Source organism: Propithecus coquereli, unplaced genomic scaffold, assembly GCF_000956105.1.
Source record: "Propithecus coquereli isolate 6110/MARCELLA unplaced genomic scaffold, Pcoq_1.0 Scaffold438, whole genome shotgun sequence".
NCBI lineage: Eukaryota > Metazoa > Chordata > Mammalia > Primates > Indriidae > Propithecus > Propithecus coquereli.
The window spans coordinates 495,453-520,468 of NW_012150152.1; the positions used below are offsets into that span (position 1 = coordinate 495,453).

Genomic DNA, 25,016 nt, shown 5'->3' on the forward strand with positions numbered 1-25,016 from the left:
TTAATTGCACTATAGTTACAAAAGATGGTCTCTTTGAAATAGATTCTTTAAAATTTGGTAAGATTGCCTTATGGCCTGGAATGTGATCAGTTTTTGTAACTATTCCATGTGTTCTTGAAAGACATATTCTGTGGATCTATGAGTCTAACAAATTCAAATCTCTGTCTTTCCTAATCTTTTCTCCTTGACACATCAGTTAGTAGAGGTTAGTCTCCCTATGAAATAGTAGAGCTCTCAATTTCTCTATGTAGTTCTATCAGTGTTTTCTTTATATATTTTGAGGCTAATTTATAATATGTTCATAAATTTAAAATTGCCAGATTTTCCTGGTGAGTCAGCTATTTTATCATGATGTATTGACTCCTTCTGTCTCTAATAATACTTCTTAATCTAGTTTGTCTGGTATTAATATAGCCTTTCTAGCTTTCTTTTGATTAGAATTTGCTATGTCTTTTTAACATCCCTTTACTTTCAACCTTTCAGTGACCTTGGGTTGGAATGTGTTATCCTTTAAAAACCATGTACCTGGATATTTTCAATGTAGTCTGATAGTCTTTATCATGGGACTTAAAAGTTTAGTCTGCTTACATTTATTGTGATTACTGACGTTTTTGGCCTTGTTTCAACCATCTTACTTCGTTGCTATTTGTTCCTTTTCTGTTGTTGCAGTTGACATTGGCTGTTAGCCTAATTGTCATTCCTTTGTAGGTGATCTGTCTTAATTCCCTGGCTGCTTTGTGATCTCTTTGTTTGTGGCGTTCCACAGTTTCACTACAATGTGTCTAGGTATGGATTCCTTTTATTTATCTGGTTGATAGTTTGTATGCTTCATTCATTCTGTAGACTTAGCCATTCTTTTCCAATAACTCCTCTCTTTTCCAATAACATCCAAAAGGATGCCTGGGAGGTGGGCAGAATGGGCTTGGAGACCCTGGGAATCCACTCTACTCCATCCTCTCCTTATCTTTCCCAGGCTTGGCCAGCATGACCCTTTGCTCCCTCTCTTTTCTCACTCTGGGGCTCTGATTTAACTTATGCTAGGCTTTCTACTCTACTCTCCTTATCTCTTAGCCTCCCTTGATATTTCCTACCTTCTTGTTTTTCTGAGTTGGAATCTGAGTGATTTCCTCAGATCAATCTTCCATTTCATCAATTCCTCCTTTGGCTGTTTCTAATATGCTGTTTAACAACCTATTATTTCAATAATTATATTTTCTCTTTAGAAGAGCTTAATTTAGTTCCTTTGCAAGTCTATCCAGTCATCTGAAGGTAGTCTCAATGTCACCCATTCCATGACTCCAGCTTTTATTTCCTTAATCATTTAACACATAATTTTTTTTTTTTTTGAGACAGAGTCTCATTCTTTTGCCCGGGCTAGAGTGAGTGCCGTGGCGTCATCCTAGCTCACAGCAACCTCAAACTCCTGGGCTCAAGCGATCCTCCTGCCTCAGCCTCCCAAGTAGCTGGACTACAGGCACGCGCCACCATGCCTGGCTAATTTTTTCTATCTTTAGTTGTCCAGCTAATTTATTTTTGTTTTTAGTAGAGACGGGATCTCGCTCTTGCTCAGGCTGGTCTCCAACGAACTCCGGACCTCAAACGATCCTCCCACCTTGGCCTCCCAGAGTGCTACGATTACAGGCGTGAGCCACCGCGCCCAGCCGAGACAGAGTCTGGCTCCATGGCCCTGGGTAGAGTGCAGTGGCATCATCATAGCTCACTGCAGCCTCAAACTCCTGGGCTCAAGCAATCCTCCTGCCTCAGCCTCCCGAATAGCTGGGACTACAGGCATGCCCCACCACACCCAGCTAATTTTTTCTATTTTTAGTAGAGATGGGGTCTCGCTCTTGCTCAGGCTGGTTTCGAACTCCTGACCTCAAGTGATCCTCTGGCCTTGGCCTCCCAGAATGCTAGGATTACAGGCGTGAGCCATGGCAGCCAGCCAATATTTTTGACTTTAGATGGGTTTATCGAGACTTAACCCCATGGTAAGCCAGGGAGCATCTGTATTGAGACTAAAACAAATGAGTCACAGCCATTTCCCTTGCCAGAGTGACAGCACAAGGCCGAGTGACTGGCCCTCAAGTGAGGCTGTTGCTACCCCGTCATGTGACAAGCATGACCCACCTCCCTGCCGGGACCACTTGTTCATTCACAGCCTCTGAACTCCCTGACCCGTGTCAACTCTGCGCCACCTCAGGGTAAAGCCGCTCCCCTTTTGTCCTGCTGACTTGGCATGTGTCTAAAACTAACAGCCACTACCAAAAGGGAGCATCATGCCTCTTAGGAAAGTTAGGTCACAACCAGAGAGCTGCAGAAGCACTGACACACGGTGACGCCTAGAACAGTTGTCAGGAGGAGTTGGAAATGTCATTGTCCTCGCCTTCCTTTGAACAGCATTTGACTTTTGAAACTGCACTTCCATCATGTGGATAAAAATGAAAAGTAGGCCGGGAGTGGTGGCTCATGCCTGTAATCCCAGCACTTAGGGAGGCGGAGGTGGGAGGATCACTTGAGGCCAGGAGTTTCAGGCCAGCCTGGGCACCATAGTGAGACCCCATCTCTACAAAAAATTTAAAAGTTAGCTGGGTGTGGTGGTGCTTGCCTATAGTCCCAGCTACTCAGGAGGCCAAGGCAGGAGGATCCCTTGAGCCCAGGAGTTCGAGGCTGCAGTGAGCTGTGATGACACCATTGTACTCCAGCCTGTGTATCAGAGCAAGACCCTGTCTCAAAAAAAACCCCCAAAACAAAAAGCAGAGACAGGCGCAGTGGCACATGCCTTTAGTCCCAGCGACTTGGGAGGCCAAGGCAGGGGTACTGCTTGAAGCCAGGAGTTCAAGGCCAGCCTGGGCAACATAGTGAGACCCTGTCTCAAAAAACTAAATAAAAACTATACCACATCAGTGCCTCTCAAAGGAGGGGGTGATTCTGCTCCAAAGGGATACTGGCCATGTCTGGAGATTATTTTTGAATTGTCACCACTGGGGGCAGGGGGGCAATGCTCCTGGCATCTGGTGGGCAGAGGCCAGGGATGCTGTTCAACATCCTACAGTGCCCGGGACAGCCCAGCCCCAGACAGTGATCCAGCCCCAGATGTCAGCAGTGCTGCGGCTGAGAACCCTGTGGTAGAAAAAACAGAATGTGCGGTTTCCAAACCAGCTGAAAGAAACAAACAAAAGAGTTAAGAAAAAAAAAAAAAAACAAGGAGGAAAGAAAAACCAAAGCAAATACAACCTTCAGCTCAAGAGAAGTCAGCAACACCATTACAAGGAAAAACTGGCACAAACTGAAAACTCGATCTAAGGTGCGCTCACTGCACCTCCAGAGCGAGTGTCGTCAAAGTCCCTGGGACTTCGCCCTTCTCCAATCCAAGCCAGTCTTCAGGCCTCTTCTCCCTTCAGCTGTCCCCTCCCTGGCCATTCCTGCTGGTCCCCTCTCTTTCTCACTGTCCTCACTAATTAGGCACCACATGTTTGCCAACAAAGCCCAGTTTGGTTTCTGCAGCCCTGGGCATCTCAGATGGCTCAACCCATTGTGTCTAGAGCACCTAACCTTTCCTCAGCCCTCCTTGGTCACATCAGCCCCGTCTGTCTTGTCACACCATAACTTGGGGGTACCTTAACCCCTCCCTGTCTGACTCCTCATATCCAGCTCATTGAGAAGCCTGTAGGTTCCATCTTCAAAACCAAAACCCGACCAGCACAGTGGCTCACACCCATAGTCCCAGCATTTGGGATGCCAAGGTGGGAGGATTGCTTGAGGCTAGGAGTTCTACACCAGTCCTGGGCAACATAGTAAGACCATTTCTCTACAAAAAGTTTTTTAAAAATTAGCCAGGCATGGTACAATCATAGCTCACTGCAGCCTTGAACCCCTGGGTTCAAGTGATCCTCTTGCCTCAGCCTCCTGAGTAGCTGGGACTATAGGCACGTGCCACCATGCCTGGCTAATTTAAAAATTTTTTGTAGATGGGTATTTTTTTTAGATAGGGAGGTCTCTCAATATTGCCCAGACCGTTCTCAAACTCCTGGCCTCAAGGGATCCTCCCACCTCGGCCTCCCAAAGTGTTAGGATTACAGGTGTGAGCCACCGCGCCCTGCTATTCCTTGATCTTTGACCCAGCAATTTTGTTCCTAGTAACTTATACCATAGATACACTAGCACATGAACACAAAGAGACACATAAAACGATATTTGCTTCAGAAAGTGACAGAAGACTCAACTCTGTCTTAAATAAAGCAGAGAAAGTGACTCATGTTGCTGGAAGTTGAGAGGCAGTTGAGCCTCAGGTAAAGCTAGATCCGGCAGCCCAGACGTCACCAAGAATCCTGCTCCTCTCTTCATCTCTGCTCTACTATCTGCAATGTCAGCCTCACCCTGGGGTTAGTCCCTTCCTTGTGTTGGTGGTCCCAACACCCACCCGGGCTAGGGTTTCTTCCCCCAAGGCCATCGGAGAGAGAGAGCGTGCCTCCAGAAGTTTTCTCAGAAGCAACCAGCAAGCATCTTCCCCACTGTCGCTGGCCCAGACAGGGCCATGAGCCCATCTCTATACTATTAAGGGACACCACAGTGCAGGGTGGGAGTGGGGAGGAGTTGACCAAGGCATAGAAGCTGGAATGAGACGTGGAACGTGAACCAGAAATCAGGGGTGGATGTGGTGGGGGTTGGGGGCGAGCTCAGCGGTCGCCACTGAGTGACGACCATGTCGTGGCAACAGCTCACTAACAATCTAGTTGCCTATTCACAATGGATGGGTAAATTTCATCAGTGGGCATCGTCCTGGGGGAACACTGCGACCGCTGGCAATGAGACAGCCACCGGGGCCGACTCACAAGCGTGGTGTAGAGCAGTGGGGGTCAGCTCGGTGGAACCTGCTCGCTCTAACCACGTGTGCATACGCATGCGCACACAGCTGCCACGTCCAGCCTCGTGGTGGGCGGGCCCTGCAGGTCGCCCTGGCCAATGGGCTGCCGGCAAGGCGAGGCTTGATTGCTGCTGCAAGACCCTCTCTGGTGGCCTGCAGGAGGTGACTGCTCTGGCCTGATGCCTTAGCTAGTCCCAGAGTGCAGGGATCTGGGGAGAGAAAGCGTTGTTCAATCCCAGGGGACTTTGGGGCTGTGCTAGCTGCAGCCGGAGGAGCCCATCCTGACTGACACTGTGGGTAGCCACATAGGTCCCCAAAGGGACAAGTGTGTATGCCAGAATCTCTCCAGGAGGAGACACACCTACAAGAGGGAACTGGGAGGCTGACCTATTTTTTATCATAATTTTTATCATGATTTTTTTGGAAAATCATGATATGCATTAACAACTCAAACAGCAACAATTGAATTAAAAAACTTTATTCAAGACTTTTATTCAAAACTTTATTCACAAATATATCAAAACAATGTCAACTCTCTTCTGGAGCTCCTGGGGGAGGATAGGAGGTGCTCAGAGCCAAAGAAGACGAGACACAAGCAGAAGTCATTTCAATTTTTATTAAATATACTCTCTTGGCACAAATCTTTAAAATATATAAACATTATATATAAACAAAGTGTCTTCATGGCATCAAAATATAACTCCAGACCGGGACCAGAGATCAGCAGGGAGGCGGGTGACCGTGGCAGCCTGAGAGCCAGGCCGTGTGCAGGGCTGGGGGACGGCACTGCCACAGCCGCACGGCCAGGAGCCGCCTCAGGGGAAGCACGCTGGGGCCCCTGCCACCCTCGTCTCTCCTACCTAGCCTGGAGCCCAGAGGAGGGCACTCCCCAGCCACCCGTTTGGTCTCACCCGCCTGGGGTGGACCCCCAGCCCCTGCTGCCCTCACCTGCCCAGGGTGGGGGGGCTCGGTCCCCCATCTCCCTGTGAGGGGTGCCCTGGCCTCTCCCACTGAGTCTTAGTACTGGGCAAGGATGCCCACCCAACAGGACGGCCCCTCACAGCCATCACAGGCTGCCTGGGCCCCTGGGGATGAGGTCAGGGATGGCTGGTGGCTAAGGCCAGATAGAGGTCCTCGCACCCGCAGGTCCAAGGCAAGAAGAGCAGGAGGAGGAGAGGAGGGGCAGGAAACGCACACGGGGCAGGTGTACCGGCTCAGATCCCCTCGCAGGGTGGCAGCTGAGCCAGCTATGGAAACCAACCCTCAAGGTCCCCCTCGCCAGGGAACCAGATCGGACCAATCAGGGGTTTGATGTGAATAAACCCAGGGTTGGCCAATTTGAAGAACAAAACAAAAAACCAAGAAACCCAGAACATCATTATTGGGTATTTCTGAGTCCCCAATACCTGGAAGTCCTGGGGACTTCTCTGAGAGCCCAGCTAGCTGGGGGTTCCCTGGGGTACCTCTGCTCTTCCACACTCCCCACCCTGGGCCGCCCACTGTCATGGGCTCCCACTCTGGGAAGGTCAATGCCACCAGCCACCTCTGTGTGCTCCATTCATTCATGGAAATCAGACATCCCTCGTGGGCCTTGAATTGCTCCGTGCCTCAGCCAAGTGCCCACCGAGGTGGGGGAGCCACGGACCCGGCAGGAGCTTCATGGCTGGGTGCTCCGATTTCAGCAGATATACCCAGGTGGGGGGTCATACCCAAACCTGAAGTGGTTCCACGTCACGGTCTGTGCTTCAAACCCTGTCTCGTGGAGGAATCGTGACCCTCCTGGGAAGGTTATGACCGGGTAGGCAGCTGGGGGCCCCAGGCTGACGGCAGAGACTAGGATGGGGCTCTCAGGAGAAGGCCGTTTCTGAGCAGGAGGCTCTGGGGGTGGAGGAGTCATTGTCCTCTGGGAAATAAGAGAGAAGGCAGGACAGGCGGGGTGGGTTGGGTGGGCAAGGAGCTCTGCGTTTGTGGCCAAACTGAGCATGAGGCTTGTCCCATCCTGGACAGGGTCCGGCTGCCAGGAAAGGCGCCCGCCCAGGCTGGAGGCCAGGCACGCAGGCAGAGTCAGAACGAGAAGGGACAGGCAAGTGTGGCCCAGAGCCTAGTGGGGACAGGGACACTCGAATCAGCAGCACGTTGGAGGACACACAGGACGAGGAGGCGGAGCTGACCACTCCAACTCAAGGCCTTTGGGCAACACCTCCCGAGGCACCGCAGCCCCTGGGGAGGAGGGAAGAGGAGAGTCGCAGCGACCCTGAGCCCATCGTGCCAACATCGCACCTCAAGGGCTGCCAGCCCCGGCCCCCAGGCCCGCCTGCTTGTTCCACAAAGCCCCCGACGTGGTTCCCGCGGTGGAACCAAGCACACCGTACTCCACGGGCTCAGAAATCCAAAGGGGTCGCCGGTCCACCGTCGCGAGAGCCGCCGACCGCAGGGCCCCTAACTCTGCAGGTGCCGCAGCAGGATCTGCATGAGGTCGAAGGTGGTGAAGCTGATGCCCACGGCGATGGGGCCCTTGAGCCAGTTCATGCTCAGGCCCTTGTAGAGGCCGCGCACCGCGCCCTCCTCCCGCACAATGGTGCGCAGCGTGCACGCGATGGAGGCGCGCGGGTGGCCGGTGACGCCGGCCGTCTGCATGCGCCGCCGCACCACGTCCAGCGGGTACGAGGCCGACTGCCCGATGAGGCCGGCGCAGGCGCCGAAGATCATGCGCTCGAAGGGGTAGGGCTGCCGGCGGCCGCTGTACTCTGCGGGCGGGGCCGGGAGGGGCGTGAGCGCGCCGGGAGGGGCGAGCACCCGCGCCCACGTGAGCAGCCCACGAGCGCGGGCGCTCGTACCCCCGCGCCCCACGTCCTCACCTCCCAGTCACTCCTTTTTAATCAAAATCGAGACGTCAGATTTCTTAAAAGACAGAAAAGCACAGAGAATCACACAACCAACCCCGAGAGCCACTGCTCACATCCAATTGGGTCCCTCCCGAATCCTCGCCCTGCCCTGTCGCCCACCGGCCCCTCTGGAGGGCCCTGCGAGTGGTTCCAAGAACGGACACATGTGACCGTGAACCACACAGAGCACTGTTGCGTGGGTCTACACAGGACGTGCAGACATGACGGAGGAAGGAGCCGCAACCGGTCGATCGGGGTTCTTTAAACCTCTGTAGCAGTGAATTTAGAACTAGGAATTCAAAACAGGGAGACGGAGACACCGCCATCCATTGCACCAGATGGGCAAACACGCGGTCTGCCGGCACCGTGGGACAGGGTGCTGGGAGGCCCTTTGTGGGGAGAAACCCTGAAAATGGGGTCTCACACCCACGCAAGGAGATGAGTCCCGGATGTGGGCTGATCACAGAGAATCTGGAAACTGCCTAACACCCGCAAGAGGGGGAGGCACACTGTACGGCCACGAACAGCGTGGAGCAGAGAAACGGGGGTCAGGCGGACGGCCGCGAACCATCTGGAGGGGCTGCACGCCCAGGCGAGCTGACTCCATCTGGGGCCCTCTTTATGCCGCGGAATGTGACAAGGTGCTGTTCACACTTCCAAAGCCATCGGGGGGGGATGCAGCCCACACTTCTAATAAGAGACCTCGGGAGGGAGAGTCCGGGCCTCAACTTTACCCACTTTTTAGTTCTTAACAAAAAACACCCGGGAGCAAGACGGCAGCGTGCTCACACCCGTTCCACGGGCGGCAGGTGTGAGTGCTGTTACGTTATTCCCTGCCCTTCCGCGTCCTGCCTCCAGGTGTGCGTGACACAGGCGGAGGCGCCGCCCCTTGCCCGAGCTCCCACGCCCCTTACCTCTGTGCAGGCTCTTCAGCGTCTCGTAGGTGAAGAAGCTCAGGCCGGCGTAGGGAATGACCCCCAGCACCGTAGGCGTGAATCCGTGGTAGAGGGTCTTCAGCCCCTCCTCCCGCGAGATGCGGATGAAGACGTGAAATATGTTGCTGTACCTGCCAAACAGCGGGAGCAGGTGGGATGCGGGCCTCTCGGCTCTTGCCGCAGCCCGTTGGGCCTGGGCCCGTCTACATGATGGTGCTTCCCTTCTTTGAGAGATCCAGCCATGCTGCGAAGCCGTGGAACCGGGCAAAGGCAGGCCCAAGCCCAAACTCCACCTTCACCATGGGGATCGCTTTAGTGGGCTCAGCCCTTGTCTTTACTCCTATACATTCTAATGCATCTGCGTCCAATTCAAAACGAAGACTCTTGGTTTGATCCAAGCAGAAACCAACCACAGGGTAAGAGAACGTTAATACTGCCTTTCTGGAACAGCTGCAGAATTGGACACCAGGCCTGCTCAGCATGGTGGATTCTTTTTTTGAGACAAGAGTCTCGCCCTGTCGCCCGGGTTAGAGTGCCATGGGGTCAGCCTAGCTCATAGCAACCTCAAACTCCTGGGCTTAAGCGATCTTCCTGCCTCGGCCTCCCGAGTAGCTGGGATTATAGGCAAACACCAGAACGCCCAGCTAATTTTTCTATTCTTAGTAGAGATGTGCTCACTCTTGCTGAGGTTGGTCTCGAACTCCTGACCTCAAGCGATCCTCCCATCTTGGCCTCCCAGAGTGTTAGGATTACAGGCGCCAGGCCAGCCTGTTGGATTCTTAGCACAGCGGGACAGACCCAAACCCCGGGGGGCCTGATGGAGGGATTCTGACCTGGGAGCCCCTGTGACTGGTGAGAGCGTCACCAAGGTAGGACTCACATTTCCTTTGGGGTCACCGCCATCCTCGCCCTGACCAGGTCCAGGGGGTAGGTCAGTGAAGCGGCGGTCGTCCCCGCTAGTGCGCCGGCGAGAAGGCGAGGCCACGGGGGCAGGGCTCTGAAGCGGGTGGGGGGAAATGAGACCCAGTGAGGGGCTGAGATGCGCACAGGCCCAGCCGGAGCCCCCACAGGTCCCAGCTGGGGGTGGCTACGGCGACGGAACACCAGGTGCGCTGGGGTCTCCTGATTGGGAGTCACGTGGAGATTCGCAGGGGTGCCTTCCCTTTCCCTCTGGATGAATGAATGATGTGTGTATTTTCCCTGCGGCTCTGAGGGCACAGTGGCCTGCCCCGGCAACACTTGTGCGGGGCGTAACGAAACAAATGGGTAAACCGAGAGGAGCTCTGACGACAGAGCAGGGTGATGTCACGGAGCGGAGGGGCGTGCTTGGGAGGGTCTTAGGAACTGCCTGGTGTTTTATGGGGGAAGGGGGGAGGGTGGAGAGAGGGGCGGAGCGAGAAGGGGAGAGGGGCGTGGCCTGGGACGAGGGAGGGGCGGGGCCGGGCCTCACTCTCCGCGGAAGCCGTAGTAGCCGCCCAGGACGCGCTTGTACTCCTCGTGCGCGCTGAACTGGATGGCGGCGTAGGGCACCACGCGCACCATGGTGGCGGAGTTCCCGCGCCACAGGCTGAGGAAGCCCTCGTTGAGGTAGGTGTAGTAGAGCACCCGGAAGGCCTCCTGGGAGAAAGAGGGAGGTCAGCATCCCTCCGAAGCCGCTGCCCTCCCCGCGAGCCCAGTTGGCATGCAGAGCGCCCCTGAAACAGAGGCTGGGCGGGGGTGCCCCACCCCTGCCGGATGCACAGCCAACTCCCCCGCCTCCCCACACGCACCCCGTGAGTGCCGCACCTCAGTTGGTCCAGCCTGCGACATTATCGACCCCTCCCCAGTCCTCCAACCCTGGGATTGTAAAGTGAACCAGGTTTGCCGAGCGAGCTTAGAACCCTGCAGGGGCATTCGTTGGTGTTTGGTAGTCTGGCTTTTTACACGTGCTCTTTATTTTTTTCTTTATTGAGAAGGTAACACCTGCTCTCTGGTTAACAATAAATCAAACGCAGGAACGTGGTTTAGAGCTCTCCCGTGCCCTCACCCCATCACCCAAGGATACTCGGAGTCTCCTGTGAATTCCCACGGTGGGCAGCCTGCGGGCAGAGCTTGGGGTGGGAGGAGGGGTAGTCCTGTCCCTGCCCCCGAGTCTCTCCCAGGACCACCAGCCTCATGAGCGTGGTGGGGATGACTGCCCCCAAGCCAGGGGACAATGATCTAGTAGCTCACCTTGGCAGAAAATCTTTTTGAAGACACTGGGAAAAACAAAAGCACAAGAGAGACGGTGAGATGCAAAGGATAGAACCCCCAGTCTGCATGACACCCCCACCAGGGTCTGGTCTGGTCTGGAAACAGAGTGAGAACAGCCCCCCAGGGCACACCCCGTACTGCCCTCCCACGCTGTGGCTGCCTGGCTGGCTCCCCCGCTGGTGGCCACCGGGGCTCTGAGCCATGGTGGGATCCAGAAACAGTCACGAGAAGCCTCTGGTGTGGCCTGGCAGCCTCCCCCAGTCTGTGTGACGTGGTGCCTGCTGTCTCCAGGATTAAACCCTGGCTCGCTGCTCATGCTTAACCACAGACCTGCTCCTTTCAACCCTGTCAGCTCGCTGCATCCTCACGCAGCCCGGGGAGGAGGCTGATTATCAATGCCCTCATTTTCTGAATGAGGAAATGGGGCTGAGGAAGGCTAGGGGACCCGTTGCAGGCTCTGGGAAGGGCCGGGCCAAGCCTGCAGTCTCTCCCCAAACAGCTGAGAGGCTGAGCGGCCTGGGCTGTGACCGTCCTGCTGCCAGCCTGGGCATCAACTGGTATCTATTTGCAGGAGGGACAGGCTTAATCTTCAGGGGACCCTGTTTAACCCTAGGGAGGGAGGGAGATGCTTTCTGTTGTAGGTTAAATTGTATCCTCTGAAAAGATGTGTCTCCGTCCTAACCCTTAATCCCTGTGAAGGTGACCTTATTTGCAAACAGGGTTTTTGCAGATGTCATTCAGTTAAGGTGATGTTGTACAGATTAGAGTAGGCTCTAACTCCAATGACTGGTGTCCTTGTAGGAAGAGAAAACAGACACTCAGACACACCGTGAGAAGGCCGTGTGAAGATGGAGGCAGAGATTGGAATGATGTGGCCACAAGCCAAGAACACTTGGAGCCCCCAGAAGCTGGAAGAGACAAGGAGGAGTCCTCCCTTAGCGCCTCTGGAGGGAGCGCAGACCTGTGGACACCTTGATTCCAGACTTCTGGCCCTCAGGACCGCGAGGGAATAAATTCTGCTGTTCTAAGCCACCGGGTTTGTGGTGCCTTGTGATGGCAGCCCCAGGAAACTCATGCAGTGTCTAAGTGGACTTTGCAGAAGCATTTTAAAAATCGATTTGAAGCACAGCTTGAGGGGGCCATGGAGGAGGCGGTGACCACCCGGCAGCTTCTCTCTCACACGGACACAGACAGACAGACAGCATTTACCTTGGAAGATGATTTTGGTGCGGTCCAGGGGAGCTACCGCTGTTTTGGCGAGAGCGCCCGCCAGGGCCCCGGACAGGAGGGAGCTGAGCACTTGCCGGTGGCCGCTCTGCAACAGAACGCACGGTCAGGTTGTCGGGGCAGGGCAGGGCCCACTCTGCAGGGGACTGTGCCCCAGGAAAGAGGTTCTGCATTGGGGGCGCTTGGATCTCTCCTCGCTCTGCAGTGCTCTGTGGTCTGAGTGCAACGTGGGGCAGATTGTGCAGTGATTCATAGGACTCCATGGGGTCCCCTTGGCCCAAGCACCCTGAGGGGCCTGGAGACCCACAGTTCAGGCTGGGGGGTGTGTACGGGGCCCCCTCCCACCTCCGTGGTGCTGCCGGTCCACAGGGAAAGCCAGATGTGAACTGAGCCATCAGGCACATGCACACAGCCACCGATCTGGAGATCTGGAAGGTGCTGGGAGGCGGCAGCTTGGGGCTCTGGGAGAAGTCGGGGTTGGGGTTGAGGGGCCGAGGTTGAAGGATGAGGAACAGGAAACTTGGAGGGGGTGTCACAAGATTAGAGGGAGAGGAACAAATAGAGGCCCCGGGTGAGAAGGAACAGGGGTCCCTGGGGGACCACAAGGCAGGCAGGCTGACTGGCACAGGGAAACGGAGGGAGCCCAGAGAAGAGAGGGGAGAGGAGAGGCAGGCAGAGGCCAGACCCCACAGAGCCCGGCACGGAGCAGCAGGGAGGTGGAAAGGCCACTTTAACTGTGACCAGAGCAGAGGCAGCCCCTGCAGAAGCCCAGGATGGAGAAGACAAAGGCTGGAAGTGGGGGAGGCTGTGGGGAGAGGGAGGGACACAGGGGCATTTCTGGGGTACACCTGGCAGCCGAGGTCTGACCGAGTGTGGCTACATCCCCACCCACGTTCGCTCAGTTCAGCAGTGGCTCAGCGGTGAAGGGCTGGGCCTGGTGCTGTCCACACACCTGGCCTGAGCCTGGGCTCTGCCCAGACTGACCGCGAGGACTGGGATGACTATTTTGGTCTCCTTGTCCTCATCTCTGAAACAGCAAAGGGCCAAGTCTTGGCCCAGGTCTCACTCCCACATGTCCTGGATTGCCCTGAGGCCTGATCCCGGCTCCATCCCACAAGGCTCAAGCTTCGTGTCCTCACTGCACAGCCACTCCGCCCCAGAGGAGCAGACTTCACAGCACCTCCAAGTCTGAACTCGGCTGTGGGGTTTGACCTTCTCACTCCGTGGAGGCTTGGCTTTGGGGACCCCTGCCTTTTGTGGGTCACACAGCAAGGTTACAGATGCCCCGTTCTGTGGGCTCTGAGAAATGGTGGATGCTCAGTGGTGGTCCCAGCAGCAGCTCTGAGGCTGACCAGCCGCTGGCCTCAGTTTCCTCTCTGTGAATCAGTCGGATCACCCACTCCCCTTGTGGGCTGCTGTGAGCAGATGGAACAGTCCATGGAGCGTCCCTCCACGTGCCCTGCTGGTGCTGTGGACGTGCCTTTCCTTCCATCTCCTCCATCACGTTACCTCCTAGGCAGTTTGTAGGTTGGTTTTTTTTTTTTGAGACAGGGTCTTGCTCTGTTGCCCAGGCTGGAGTGCAGTGGCACAATCATAGCTCGCCACAACCTCCAACTCCCGGGCTCAAGCGATCCTCCTGCCTCAGCCTCCCAAGTAGCTGGGACTACAGGTGCATGCCACCATGCCTGGCTAACTTTTTACATTTTGTAGGGTTGGGGTCTCACTATGTTGCTCAGGCTGGTTACAAAAGTTTGTGGTTCCCAAAATTATACCAACTCTTTGTATCAGGAACACACATCCACAAACTGCAGCTCTGGAGGCAGCTGCCAGCCTCCCTTGGAGACCTGCTCAGCAGAGGCCGCCGCCTTTGCCCGACACTTCCAGCCCCTCGTTGATGAATACTAAAGCGTGTTGTCCAAAGAGCTCGGCATGGGCACCACCAAAGGGTCGAAGTTTCAAAGTATCGGTCAAATGGAGAGGTCCCGCACATGAAGAACCAGGCACAGGCGCTGACACATAAAAAGTGGGGGAACCACAGGTGGGATCCATGTTGGCTGTAAACACCGTGAGAAGATGCTCAGCCTCTTAACCAAAGAAGTGACTTTATAGAGTGTGACCCTCCCCACCATGGGGCTGGTCAAGCGGACCAAGATCGATGTCGTCATGGTTGATCAGCACAGAGGAAGATGGGCACTTGTGTATGGTGTCTGGCGAATGACTGGCACCGGGGCACTTCCAGGGTGGTTCTGCAGTAACCACAGCCTTGAGCTTGTCCACTGGTGGGATCCACCCCGCACACCCCTCTCACTGATGTGCCCAGGGACAGCCATATCCAGGTGTTCTTTTTCTTTTTTTCCACCCCCAGAGACAGCATCTTGCTCTGTCACCCAGGCTGGAATGCAGTGGTCCAACCGATCATAGCTCACTGCAGCCTTGAACTCCTGGGCTCAAGCAATCCTCCTGCCTCAGCCTCCCAGGCTGGGATTACAGGTGTGAGCCACCACACCTGACCCAGGTGTTCTTCCTGCTCTGTTGGGAAGTTCACTGAACTTCGTGCCTGTCCTTTGCCTCAGCCACCTGATAGTGACCCTGGCAAACGAGTCCTCCCGCCCTCCTGGTGCTCCTTGGTGTCATCTGCAATTTGGGGAAAGGTCAGGAGGCCTGAAAGATGACGTCACCTCAGCCTTTGACCCAGTGGACTTTGAGAGCTGCTTGTGCTGGCACCTGAGCTGGGCTCTGGGAATGAGGTTTGGTTCCTACGCAGGGTTGCGTTGGTCTGGGTGTTTCAGGCTCAGCTGGGAGGACTTAGGGGGCAGTGAAGGCTCCAGCGTCTACAGTGAACAGCGACAGGGCTGACCAGATTTAAGAGGGAATATCTTTTCTTCAGCTGAAGTGTGGACGTCAGAGATGAACTTCATCACGTGGAGCAAACCCTGAGTGCACCCACCCTCCAGGACCATCCCTGAGTTCGGCTCATTCTTTAGTATTCAGCGATCTGAGGGAGGAAAGGGGGATCCAGGACGCCTTCTGACAACCCAGCCTCCAAGCCATGTCAGGCGTGGTTTTGGCTTCTTGCCAGGTGGCTGGGCTGGCTGGATTCGTGTCATAAATGGCGCTCTCAGTGGCAGAGACGTGGCGTCTTCCACCCCACAACCTTGTGGAGCAGACAGAGGCTGCTCCTGCCGCTGCTCCGCCCTCAGTCGGGTGGACTGAGATGGAGGTGGGCGCGTCACATGGCTCGGGGAGTACAGGAGAGGGAGCAATGGGGCCCAGAGGCTGGGGGTGGGGGGCCAACTAGGACAGGAGGGACCCTGGGAGAACACCCATCCCCGGAGGCCAGGGGGTACTTGCCTTTGATGAGACGGGCGAGGACAGCACGGCCTCGGCATCCTCACGCAAATGCACCGAGCCTTCCTTCACACCATTACCCATACCAGGCCTGCTCGGGTCAGCGGGAGACTCGGTCCTGGGGGAGCGAGAGGGGCAGGTGAGATACTGCAAGACCCTCACAGACGGCGGCTGCCCCGTTCCGCCAGCAGGCTCAGGCCTGTGACTCCTCCACGAGTCCCCAAAACCAGGACCAGAATGCCCAAGGCCAGTGCACCAGCCTTCTCCTGTCCTGCCTCCTGCAGGGGGAAGGATGCCCTCAGATGAGTTCGGAGGCCACTCTCCCAGGTGGATTGCTTAATCATTTACAAAAGGCTTTCTTGTCAGCTCATCAAAAACAGTCTGTTTTTTTTTTTAAATCTGGTACCAGCAGAGCAGATGGGTTCAGAGAGGTTAAGCAGCCAGCCAAGGTCACACAGCAGGAGGTAGAAATGTGCTGCAGGGCCGGCATGGCTGGGGTGTGGAGGCCAGAGCTGCTCAGGGCCAGCACCACCACCAGGCGAAACGTGCAGTGGGCCTGTGTCACCTTGGACCTCAGAGTCTCTGTCCACTGAAATACTTTCAGAAAATTAATCTTCCTACAGCACAGCTGCCTGCTCTTTGCAGGAAAGCTTACAGTCAGGGGCCCTAATAGGAGTCCTCTGTGGAAACCTATGCTGAACCTCCCTGTAGAAACACACCACAAACTCAGCAAACTGTGGGGACGGTCCTACTGTCCAGGCCAGAGGGGCCCAGAAGGAAGAAAGGATGAAGGACCTAGTTCTACCGAGATGCCAGCGTGCGCTGGGTGTTCTGTGAGGCCTTGGTTCTCACGCTCTAAAATTACCCAATAAATTAACATGTTACTGCAAAACAGTGCGAATGACACAGAGGCCCCCAGAACAGGCCTCAGCGCGGCGAGTAACGTTGCAGAAAGCACAACCAGGATTCTGCTATCCCAGCTGTCTGCGGCCGACTCTTTCCTACTGAAAACGGGCCCGTGCCCTGGCGCTGGGAGCAGCAGCTGCTTCCAAGATGGGGCAGGAAAGGGAGGATGAACTTGGAGCACCTTGAGGTGCCAGGCAGTTAGGATGTGCTCAAAAATGGAAACCAAAACCGAGGGGGCATGACAAGGGTCACAGGAGCCGACGGAAAGAGCTCCCAATGGCCAAAGCCAGAACAGTTTGAGCAACAAAACAAATAAAGCAGTTGTGACTGTAACCGTAAGTATAAAATAAACATCTGTGAGTCCACACTGATATAAATAAATGACTGAGGACATGAGTAAACGGGGAGAAGAGACAGATCTCCCACACAGAGGAATCCCAAATAATGTAGGCAGCGACTCAACTCAGCCCAGCGGGAGGCGGATGTGACTGCCCACCCCTTACACGTGGGCTGCACACCGTGACTTCCTCCCAAAGTGGCGGAACCTGACAGATACCACCTCGCCCGGGGGATCCAGGTCAATATTAGCTGTGCGCAGGCACGTGGACAGTGTGCTCCTTTGACATGATGTGACCAGAAGGGCACTTCAGAGGCCTGTGGTCTTCCTTCCCCAGATCCGTCACCCCGTCTGACAGAGAGAAACATGGACACATCCCGATGGGGGTGCATCCTGCAGAACGCCTGACCGCTACCCCTCGAAACGCCGTGAAGGTCATCAAACACGCGGAATGTCCGAGTCTGCGACAGTGTCTCAGCCTAGAGGGGCCTAAGGAGACGTGATGCCTAAATGTCACGTGGGATCCTGGGACACAAAAAGGACATTCAGGAAAAATGGAGGCAATCTGAACAGAGCGTGGACGGTGGCAGGTGCGCCACACCACTGTGAGGTCATGGAGACGGGACGCTGGAGGTGTGGGCTGCAGGGGAACTCTGTACGCACGACCTTGGTGATTTTTCTGTAAATCTAAAACCACTCTAAAGTGAACAAACAGAAACCGGGCCCCAGACACCTTTCCAAGCCTCTTTCCTTTGATCGTCAGCCCGTGGGATTCACTGCGTGTTTGCTTCACCCACCCCATCCCCGACGGACATCAGTGGTGTCAGACTGTTGCTCAGTGGCACCCCCGACCCCAGGACCCTGGCACTCAGCGAGTGCAGCACGGCCTCTCTAAGGCAGTCTGAGAAGCGAGGGGCCAGGTCAGGCGGCCTGGGCACGTTGAGTGTGGACACGTGCCGTGTGGGTGAGGTGCCGGGGCCGAGTGCGCTCCCCCACGCCGCGGACTCCTGCTCAGAGCCCCTCAGGTTTTGTGATGAACGGTTTCCCCAAACTGGCAGCGAGGCCTCAGACTCTCCCTCCCCTGTGAACGGCCGCTAGCTGGGCTGCTCGTGATGGTGCCCAAGGACAATCCTTCGCTCAGTCGCCCGCTGGGGTGAGAGCCTGCTGTGGGAACTGCACGGACAGCGCGGACAGGCCTCGGTGTGGTGCCCGTGGACGTGGACGAAGTCACTGCACACACTGCCCAGCACTACACGAGTGTGCTGGGCCAGGTGCTGGGCCCTGTGGGTGACAAGGTGCTGGGGCAAGGCAGGGGCAGGTGCCCAGAGGGGGCTGAATGGTGGCACCCAAAAGATCTGTCCATCTGGAACCTGTGAATGTGACACTTTTTGGAAAAAGGGTCTTTGTGGATGTCATTAAGGCAAAATCTCTAGATGAGAACGTCCTGGGTTAGGGTGGGCCCTGAGTACAATGACTGCTGTCCTCTTAGGAGACAGAAGAGGAGACACAGACGCAGAGGGGAAGGCTGAGGACGAGGCCAGAGCTGGGATGGGTGACCGCAGCTGGTACTTGCAGTCCCATCGTGGAAGAGCCGCCTGCTCTGGTTCCAACCCCCTCCAGAGCTCTGGCGGCAGGAGACACCAAGGAGGGAGTCCCGGCCCCACGACCACCTGCGGCCCTCCCTCTCTCCAGAGCAAGAGAGCCCGGGGTTTCCTAAAATCCTTTTGTTTCCACTGTACCTTGTTTCTTCCCAACCTTCCTTTGCTGCTGGCAGTACTGAAGTTACTTTCAAGGCAGTGGTATAAAATGTCCTTTAGATGAATTTGTTAGAAAAGACAACTACGAAGTGAATTCTAGAATGGGGTGGGGCAGACTGCAGAACTGGGAGTGGGGAGAAGGTCTCCCAGGAATTCGGTGGAAACCAGCCCAGGAGTCACACCTCAGGTTTCTTGTCACAGCAGAAAGATGCTGTCTGTGGTCAAGAGTGACTCATGTTTGCTGAGGCTCAGGAAAGCAAGAGGGAAAAGCAACCTGGCCACCAAGTCACAGCCTTGGCCCTGGGGACCAAGGCAAGAACGCAGAATGGGGTTCGGGACATGCTATCCCATGCTATGGCACTTTGGCCTTTGGGAAAACAGCAGAATCAGGAAGGCCACTGCCACCTTTCCCTCCCCCTTCTCCCCTGAAGCCGGTGATGAGAGCCTCAGGTGAGCGGCGCCTGCCCTATACCTGGAGGAAAGGAAGAGCAAACAGGCCATGCCAAGCCCCCCAGTTTATGACCGTCAGACCCTCTGTCCACTCTCAGTCGGACCTAAACGAAGATGCTCAGGTTTACCCGGTCCCGGGGTCTCCTTTCCTTGTGAAGGCTCTCGTGTCATGTGGAGCTTGCGTTAAATAAACGTGTGCTGTGCTCGTGTTCATCTGTCTTTCGTCACGGGGCCTCAGCCACGGCCCTGAGACGGGCGAGGGAAAGATAGTTCTCCTCCCCGGCATGGGCAGCCTTGTGTTGGGTGGTGGCACCTTTGCTGCTTAGCAAACAAGAAGGCGCATAACTGCCCTTGACTTTTAGGAGACGGTGACACTCGACGGTACTTCCCAGGCGTCGACTGCGGGGAGACGTGGACTGTTGGCCACACTTCGCCTTCTGAAAATGTAACTCACTCGCCAGCTCAAAGATGTGTTTATATAAAGCGGGATCTGGGTGCAGGGGTGGGGCAGAACACTAGATTAGGCCAGTTGTACAAGTTTGCTCCTAAAAAAACGATATTTGGAAAGAGCCGAAGGAGATTGCAGAGCGCTGACCCCTGTTCTCGCCCCAGTGACCCCAGTGGAGCGGACGTTCCTGCGGCAACGCCTCTTCTCCTCCGCTCCTTTGTTAGAATCCTAGACCACCGTGCCACTGTGTGCACCACGCAGACCCTGCCCAAGGGCCACGCACCCTGTCCTGTGTGCGGTGACATTGTCCACCGGGGGATCCCTGGCATTCAGCCTGGGAGCCCATCTGTCTGTCCCCACATTCCAGGGTCCGGTCTCCCTGGGGAAACCAGAGGTCACTCTCAGTGCCCCAGCCTCCATCTGCAGCTCGTGAATATCCTGGGACCGGCTACGGCTTTGTGTCCGCGAAGGTATTCCTGTCAATATTTACCGTGAGGGACACCCTGGCAGCCACTGGCTGAGCACACCGCTCAGGGCTCTCGCTCCAGGACAGAAGCTATTGGAAAGTTCAACTGCACATTCCTCAAATTCAGAGTGTAAGTTGAGCTCCCTCTAAAGGGAGCACCTGCTTTGTTTCGGGTGGTGCAGAAGGAACAGGTGCCACTTCATCAAAGGGGGGATCGGATTTGTGTGCAGTGCTAGGGTGTAGTCTGGAATGGTGCCCCAAAAATGTCCCCGGGTATGAGGCAGAACGGACACGGGGACAGCGGCCAGACTCTATGTGACCACGGAACTCTGACCCGCGACCTCTGCAGCTCCCTGGGGTCAAGGAGCTGCGGAGCCTGAGGCAAAGGCTTTCCTTCACTGGGTGGGTCTGTCCCTGCCTCTGCCTGTGGAGGGGAGAAGGGGGTGAATACGTGTGCATCGCTCAACGCACAGCAACTATTGATTATGACATCCCTTTGCCCGAGTGCGCGAATCTGCCCAGCCTTACCTGAGGAGTCTCAGTTCTGCTTTACAGCTGGGGAAGCCAAGGCAGCTTGGGCGCTTGCCTGAGGCCAAGGTCACTTGGCTAGTGCTGGCCCGGCTGGGCTGAGGATAAGGGTGACAATCACCCCACTAATGACGGGGTGCCATAGTTGCTCCTTTATCCCTCCTGGTGAGTTGCTGCCTCCCACTTTACGGATGAGACCCGGCGAAGCCTGGCTCAGTCCAGGGGCAGAGGGCACTCAGGACCTGGTGCAGACTCCAAAGCCACTGGCCAGGCCCTTCTCCATGGAGCCCTGGCCCCCCTCAGGCAGACCACGGCCACCAAGGCCAGTTTCAACATCATTTCACCTGGATGTCTCTCCTAGAGAGCAATGTGCCCCTTAATTAAGGCTTTCCTCAACCCAAAGGAACAGCCAGTTACGGGGATGCAGAGGGCAAGAGTCTGGCCAAACTCAAGACAGCAACTCCAAAAGCTGCCGGAACACGAACTTCAGAGCCAAATGGATGACTCGGACTCCTGGGCTGAGATCTGGGGGGCCAGGAACCCTGGGGGCTGGGTCCAGTGCTCAGGGAGACTCTGTCCCAGGATGTGAGCCTAGAAGAGCTGACCCAAGCATTTGGCAGAATCAAGGGAGGGGACAGAAGTCAGAGTCCAGACCACAGAGGTGAGGACTCTGGTTAACCAGTCCCCACCGTGGACTCGTGCCAAAGGGCTGCCTGGTAGAAGGAAGGTGGCAGAGAAAGCCAGCCCCGAGGAACTGCAACCCGTGGTGTCTAGGGGCTGGGGAACCTCCAGCTCTGAACGTGGAAGATGCCGGCCCCGGCCTGCTGGTTCCCGAGAGCCTGGGAGAGGCCAGTGGAAATCATGTCTGAGAGAAGATGATATCCTGGGCCTTGCATGATTAAAAAAAAAATCTCATATCCTGGGCTCAGCCTAAGATAATGAGGCTCAGGAGGAGACCAGACGTCACGTGCAAGGAAGAGAACAGCAGACCAGGAGACACTAGCTGGGGCTGCCGGGCTCAGCGTCGCCAGACACAGAATGGGCTGGCAGAAGCCTGGTCTGAAAACCAACTGGACATCCGACTGGGAAGAGCCCGGAGCTGGCTCGGGCCCCAGCCACCACCTTCACCCCACATTCTGGACACAGGGCCTGCAGTGGAATGTTCCTCGGCGTCTTTCAGGCTCTGGTTCCCCAGCAGTGGCGAATTAGTGAATTAGGTATGGAGACGTATGGCGGGCGGTATCTGATGAAATAATTAAAAAGTAGGGGCCTCTTAAGCCCCCCATCAGGAGTCTGTCATTGCCTGCAGATCTCAGAACACTGACTCCACAGAGGGAGGTGGACCCTCGAGGTGTCAGCAGTGAAGGGGGCTCCAGCAGGTGGCCTGGACTGACCTGGTTGGTGTGACTGTCATTACTGTGATTCCATCATGACTGTCAACAGAGCTCCGGGCTTCCTTTGGCTTTTACCAGTTACTCTCCAGTCCTCACTGGTCTGTGACAACTCCTCGGTCTTGCCTGGTTGCCCACGACCTTGGTGGCTTTGGGGAGGACTGGCCCATGTCCTGCTCCCAGCTGCGTTTGTCTAATGTGTTTTCTCATGATTAGCCTGGGATTATGGGATCTTAGGGGGAGTACAGAGCAGAGGTACCCTCCTCTTTACAGCACATGGGGGTCCCCGACAGCACACCACTTTTCCTAGGACCCACCTGGACCCCTTGGGTGAGGTGGCGCAGCCAGGCCACCCCTGTCAAGGGACTTCCCATTCCCTAGTCTGCCCTTTGGAGCCAGCCCAGTGAGGGGTGGGTTAAGCTCCACTTCCCAGAGGGAGGAGGACCAATGCACAGGACTTGGAATTCTTCCCCAGGAACACCTGTCTCTCCTTCTCCATGTCTCTGTTTTCAGTCGTTGATTTCTATTGGGGTGGCCTCGTGCCCTTCGCTTCACGCCCTGGGTTAAACCCAAATGCTCGTGACGCTCCACATCCACCGCCAACGTGGAGGACTGGGTTTGGGGAGGGAAGGTGGATGGAGACTGTGTGGATGATCAATCTCGCCCAGAACACTCAGGCAGCTGGAAAGGCTGAACCAGACGCACCTTAAGGACAGGTGTCAATGCATCTGTGGGCCCGAGACCTGACTGTGCAGATGCAGAGGGAAGGCGGGATGTGCGGGGGCGGTGGGATGCAGGGTGGTGTGTGCAGGGGGTGGGAGAGTACATGCAGGGGCAGCAGGGTGGGGGGTGTGCAGGGGAGGGGCTCTCTGCCCCCTGCTCAGGCTGCAGGGACCGCACCTCTGCTCCACATCCTCACTGCTCCCGCGACACTCGCTCCTTGTGCTGCGGGCACCGAGGGGCTTGCCAAGTCACATCTTGGCTCACACACTCAGCTCATGAGGTGTGAGAAGCCCCAAAAGAGGAGGAATGATGCCACTGGAGAGGGCGGGGCAGGAGGTCCTGAAAGCCTCTGGTCTTGACACTTGGGGTGACTGTCCTGGAAAGGGGGGCCTTAAGGACCACCTATTGGCTCTCAAATAAAACCATTAAAAAGAAAGGGGCCTGGCAAGGTGGCTCACGCCTGTAATCTTAGCACTCTGGGAGGCTGAGGTAGGAGGATGGCTTGAACCCAGGAGTTTGAGGCTGCTGTGAGCTAGGCTGACGCCATGGCACTCTAGCCCCGGCAACAGAGTGAGACTCTGTCTCAAAAACAAAGAAAGAGCCGGGCGCGGTGGCTCACGCCTGTAATCCTAGCACTCTGGGAGGCCGAGGTGGGTGGATCGCTCAAGGTCAGGAGTTCAAGACCAGCACCAAGAGTGAGACCCCGTCTCTACTAAAAAATAGAAAGAAATGATCTGGAAAACTAAAAATATTATATATAAAAAAAATTAGCCGTGCATGGTGGCGCATGCCTGTAGTTCCAGCTACTCGGGAGGCTGAGGCAGTAGGATCTCCTGAGCCCAGGAGTTTGAGGTTGCTGTGAGCTAGGCTGATGCCACAGCACTCACTCTAGCCTGGGCAACAGAGTGAGACTCTGTCTCAAAAAAAAAAAAACAAAGAAAGAAAGAAATGAAGCACTGACACCTGCTACGACATGGGTGAACCTCAAAAACATGCTGCTGACTGAAACTTGAAGCCGGTCACAAAAGGCCAGCTGTAACAACAGTGTGTGACTCCATCTATACGAAATGTCCAGAAAAGGCAAATCCACAGGACAGGAAGCAGATTAGTGGCTGCCAGGGGCTGGGGGAGGGAGATGGGGAGTGACTGCTGATGGGGACGGGGTCTCCTTTTGGGTGATGAAAATGTTCTGGAACTAGACAGAGGTGGTGGTTGCGCAACAGTATGTTACACTAAATGCCACTGAATTGTTCACTTTAAACCACTAAAGTCTCCCGTGGAGGCCTCTCCCTCCTGCCTCCCCATATGCAGCCGTAGAGCCACGTTGGGTCCCTGGGAGCTTTGAAGACCTGCCCAGCAGGATATCATGGGGACAATGAGCACACTCCGCTGACACGGCCCCAGTGACCACCTGCAGGAACATGCATGTGGTATATCTCATAATGGGACACTACATGACAACGCCAAAAAACTGCTACTACGTGCAACACCATGGATGGATCTCACAGACCTAACAGTGAGGAGATAGAAGCTGGACACAAAACACCATGTACCGAATGATTCTGCCTACACAAAATTCAAGCACAGTAAACAAAATGTGGTGTATGCATGCGAATTCTGACACCTGCTACCATATGGAAGAGCCTTGAGGACATTATGCTAAGTGAAATAAGCCAGTCACAAAAGGACATATGATCCTACAAAGATGAGGTCCCTGTAGCAGTCAAGTTCATAGAGACAAAGTAGAGTGGTGTTGCCAGCGGCTGGGGGAGGGGCAACAGGCAGTCAGTGTTTAATGGGGACAGAGTTTCACTTTTGCAAGATCAAAGAGTTCTGGAGAGGGATGGTGGTGAGGGTTGCACAACAGTGTGAATGTACTTAATGACACTGAACTGAACACTTAAAAATGGCTAAAATGGTAAATTTTATGTTATGTGTATTTTACCACAATTTAAAAAATTCAAGCACAAGATTCAAAGCACATCTGTGGTGATCAGAATGGTGGTTATCTTTGGAGGGAGGGGTACATCAGGGAAGGGGCACGAAGGAGCCAATGGGGGCCCTGAAGTCTCTGCGCCTTGAGCTGGTTACGTGGACAAAGACGGATGCAATAACTCACTGAGCTGCACGCTTAGGGTTCACTCACTTTACTGCACGTAAGTTATGCCTCAATAAAATATGTGTAAACAGGCTGGGCGCGGTGACTCATGCCTTTTATCCCAGCACTTTGGGAGGCTGAGGTGGGAGGATCACTTGAGCCTAGGAGTTTGAAACCAGCCTGGGCAACACAGTGAGACTCTATCTCTACAAAAAAAAAAAAAAAAAAAGGAAAGAAAGTAAGAAAAAAAGTTCAAACAGTGAAAATAAAACCAAACAAAAAAACCTTGCTCAGCTCCTCCCAGGCCAACTGACCCAAGCCTGAGGTAGCCCAGGCACAGGGGACTGGAAGGGGACAGGCTCAGCTCCCCACCTGTGGAGAACACCTACTGGTAATTTTAGCAATTGAATGAAAGTCCCTA

The 25,016-nt window shown here is 55.2% G+C and overlaps 1 protein-coding gene across 2 annotated transcripts in view; it reads right to left on the minus strand.

The window, feature by feature from the left end:
* Positions 1-5,467: 5,467 nt before the first annotated feature.
* Positions 5,468-25,016, minus strand: part of SLC25A42 (solute carrier family 25, member 42) — a 28,483-nt gene continuing 8,934 nt past the window's right edge. For both annotated transcript variants that reach the window (XM_012654097.1, XM_012654098.1), the window contains exons 2-8: positions 15,495-15,609; positions 12,126-12,231; positions 10,896-10,921; positions 10,135-10,301; positions 9,565-9,681; positions 8,664-8,815; positions 5,468-7,611 (exon numbers count right to left, since the gene is read on the minus strand). In XM_012654097.1, coding sequence (XP_012509551.1) covers positions 7,304-7,611; positions 8,664-8,815; positions 9,565-9,681; positions 10,135-10,301; positions 10,896-10,921; positions 12,126-12,231; positions 15,495-15,575 — 957 coding nt within the window. In that variant the 5' untranslated portion in view covers positions 15,576-15,609 and the 3' untranslated portion in view covers positions 5,468-7,303. The remainder of the gene's footprint in view (positions 7,612-8,663; positions 8,816-9,564; positions 9,682-10,134; positions 10,302-10,895; positions 10,922-12,125; positions 12,232-15,494; positions 15,610-25,016) is intronic.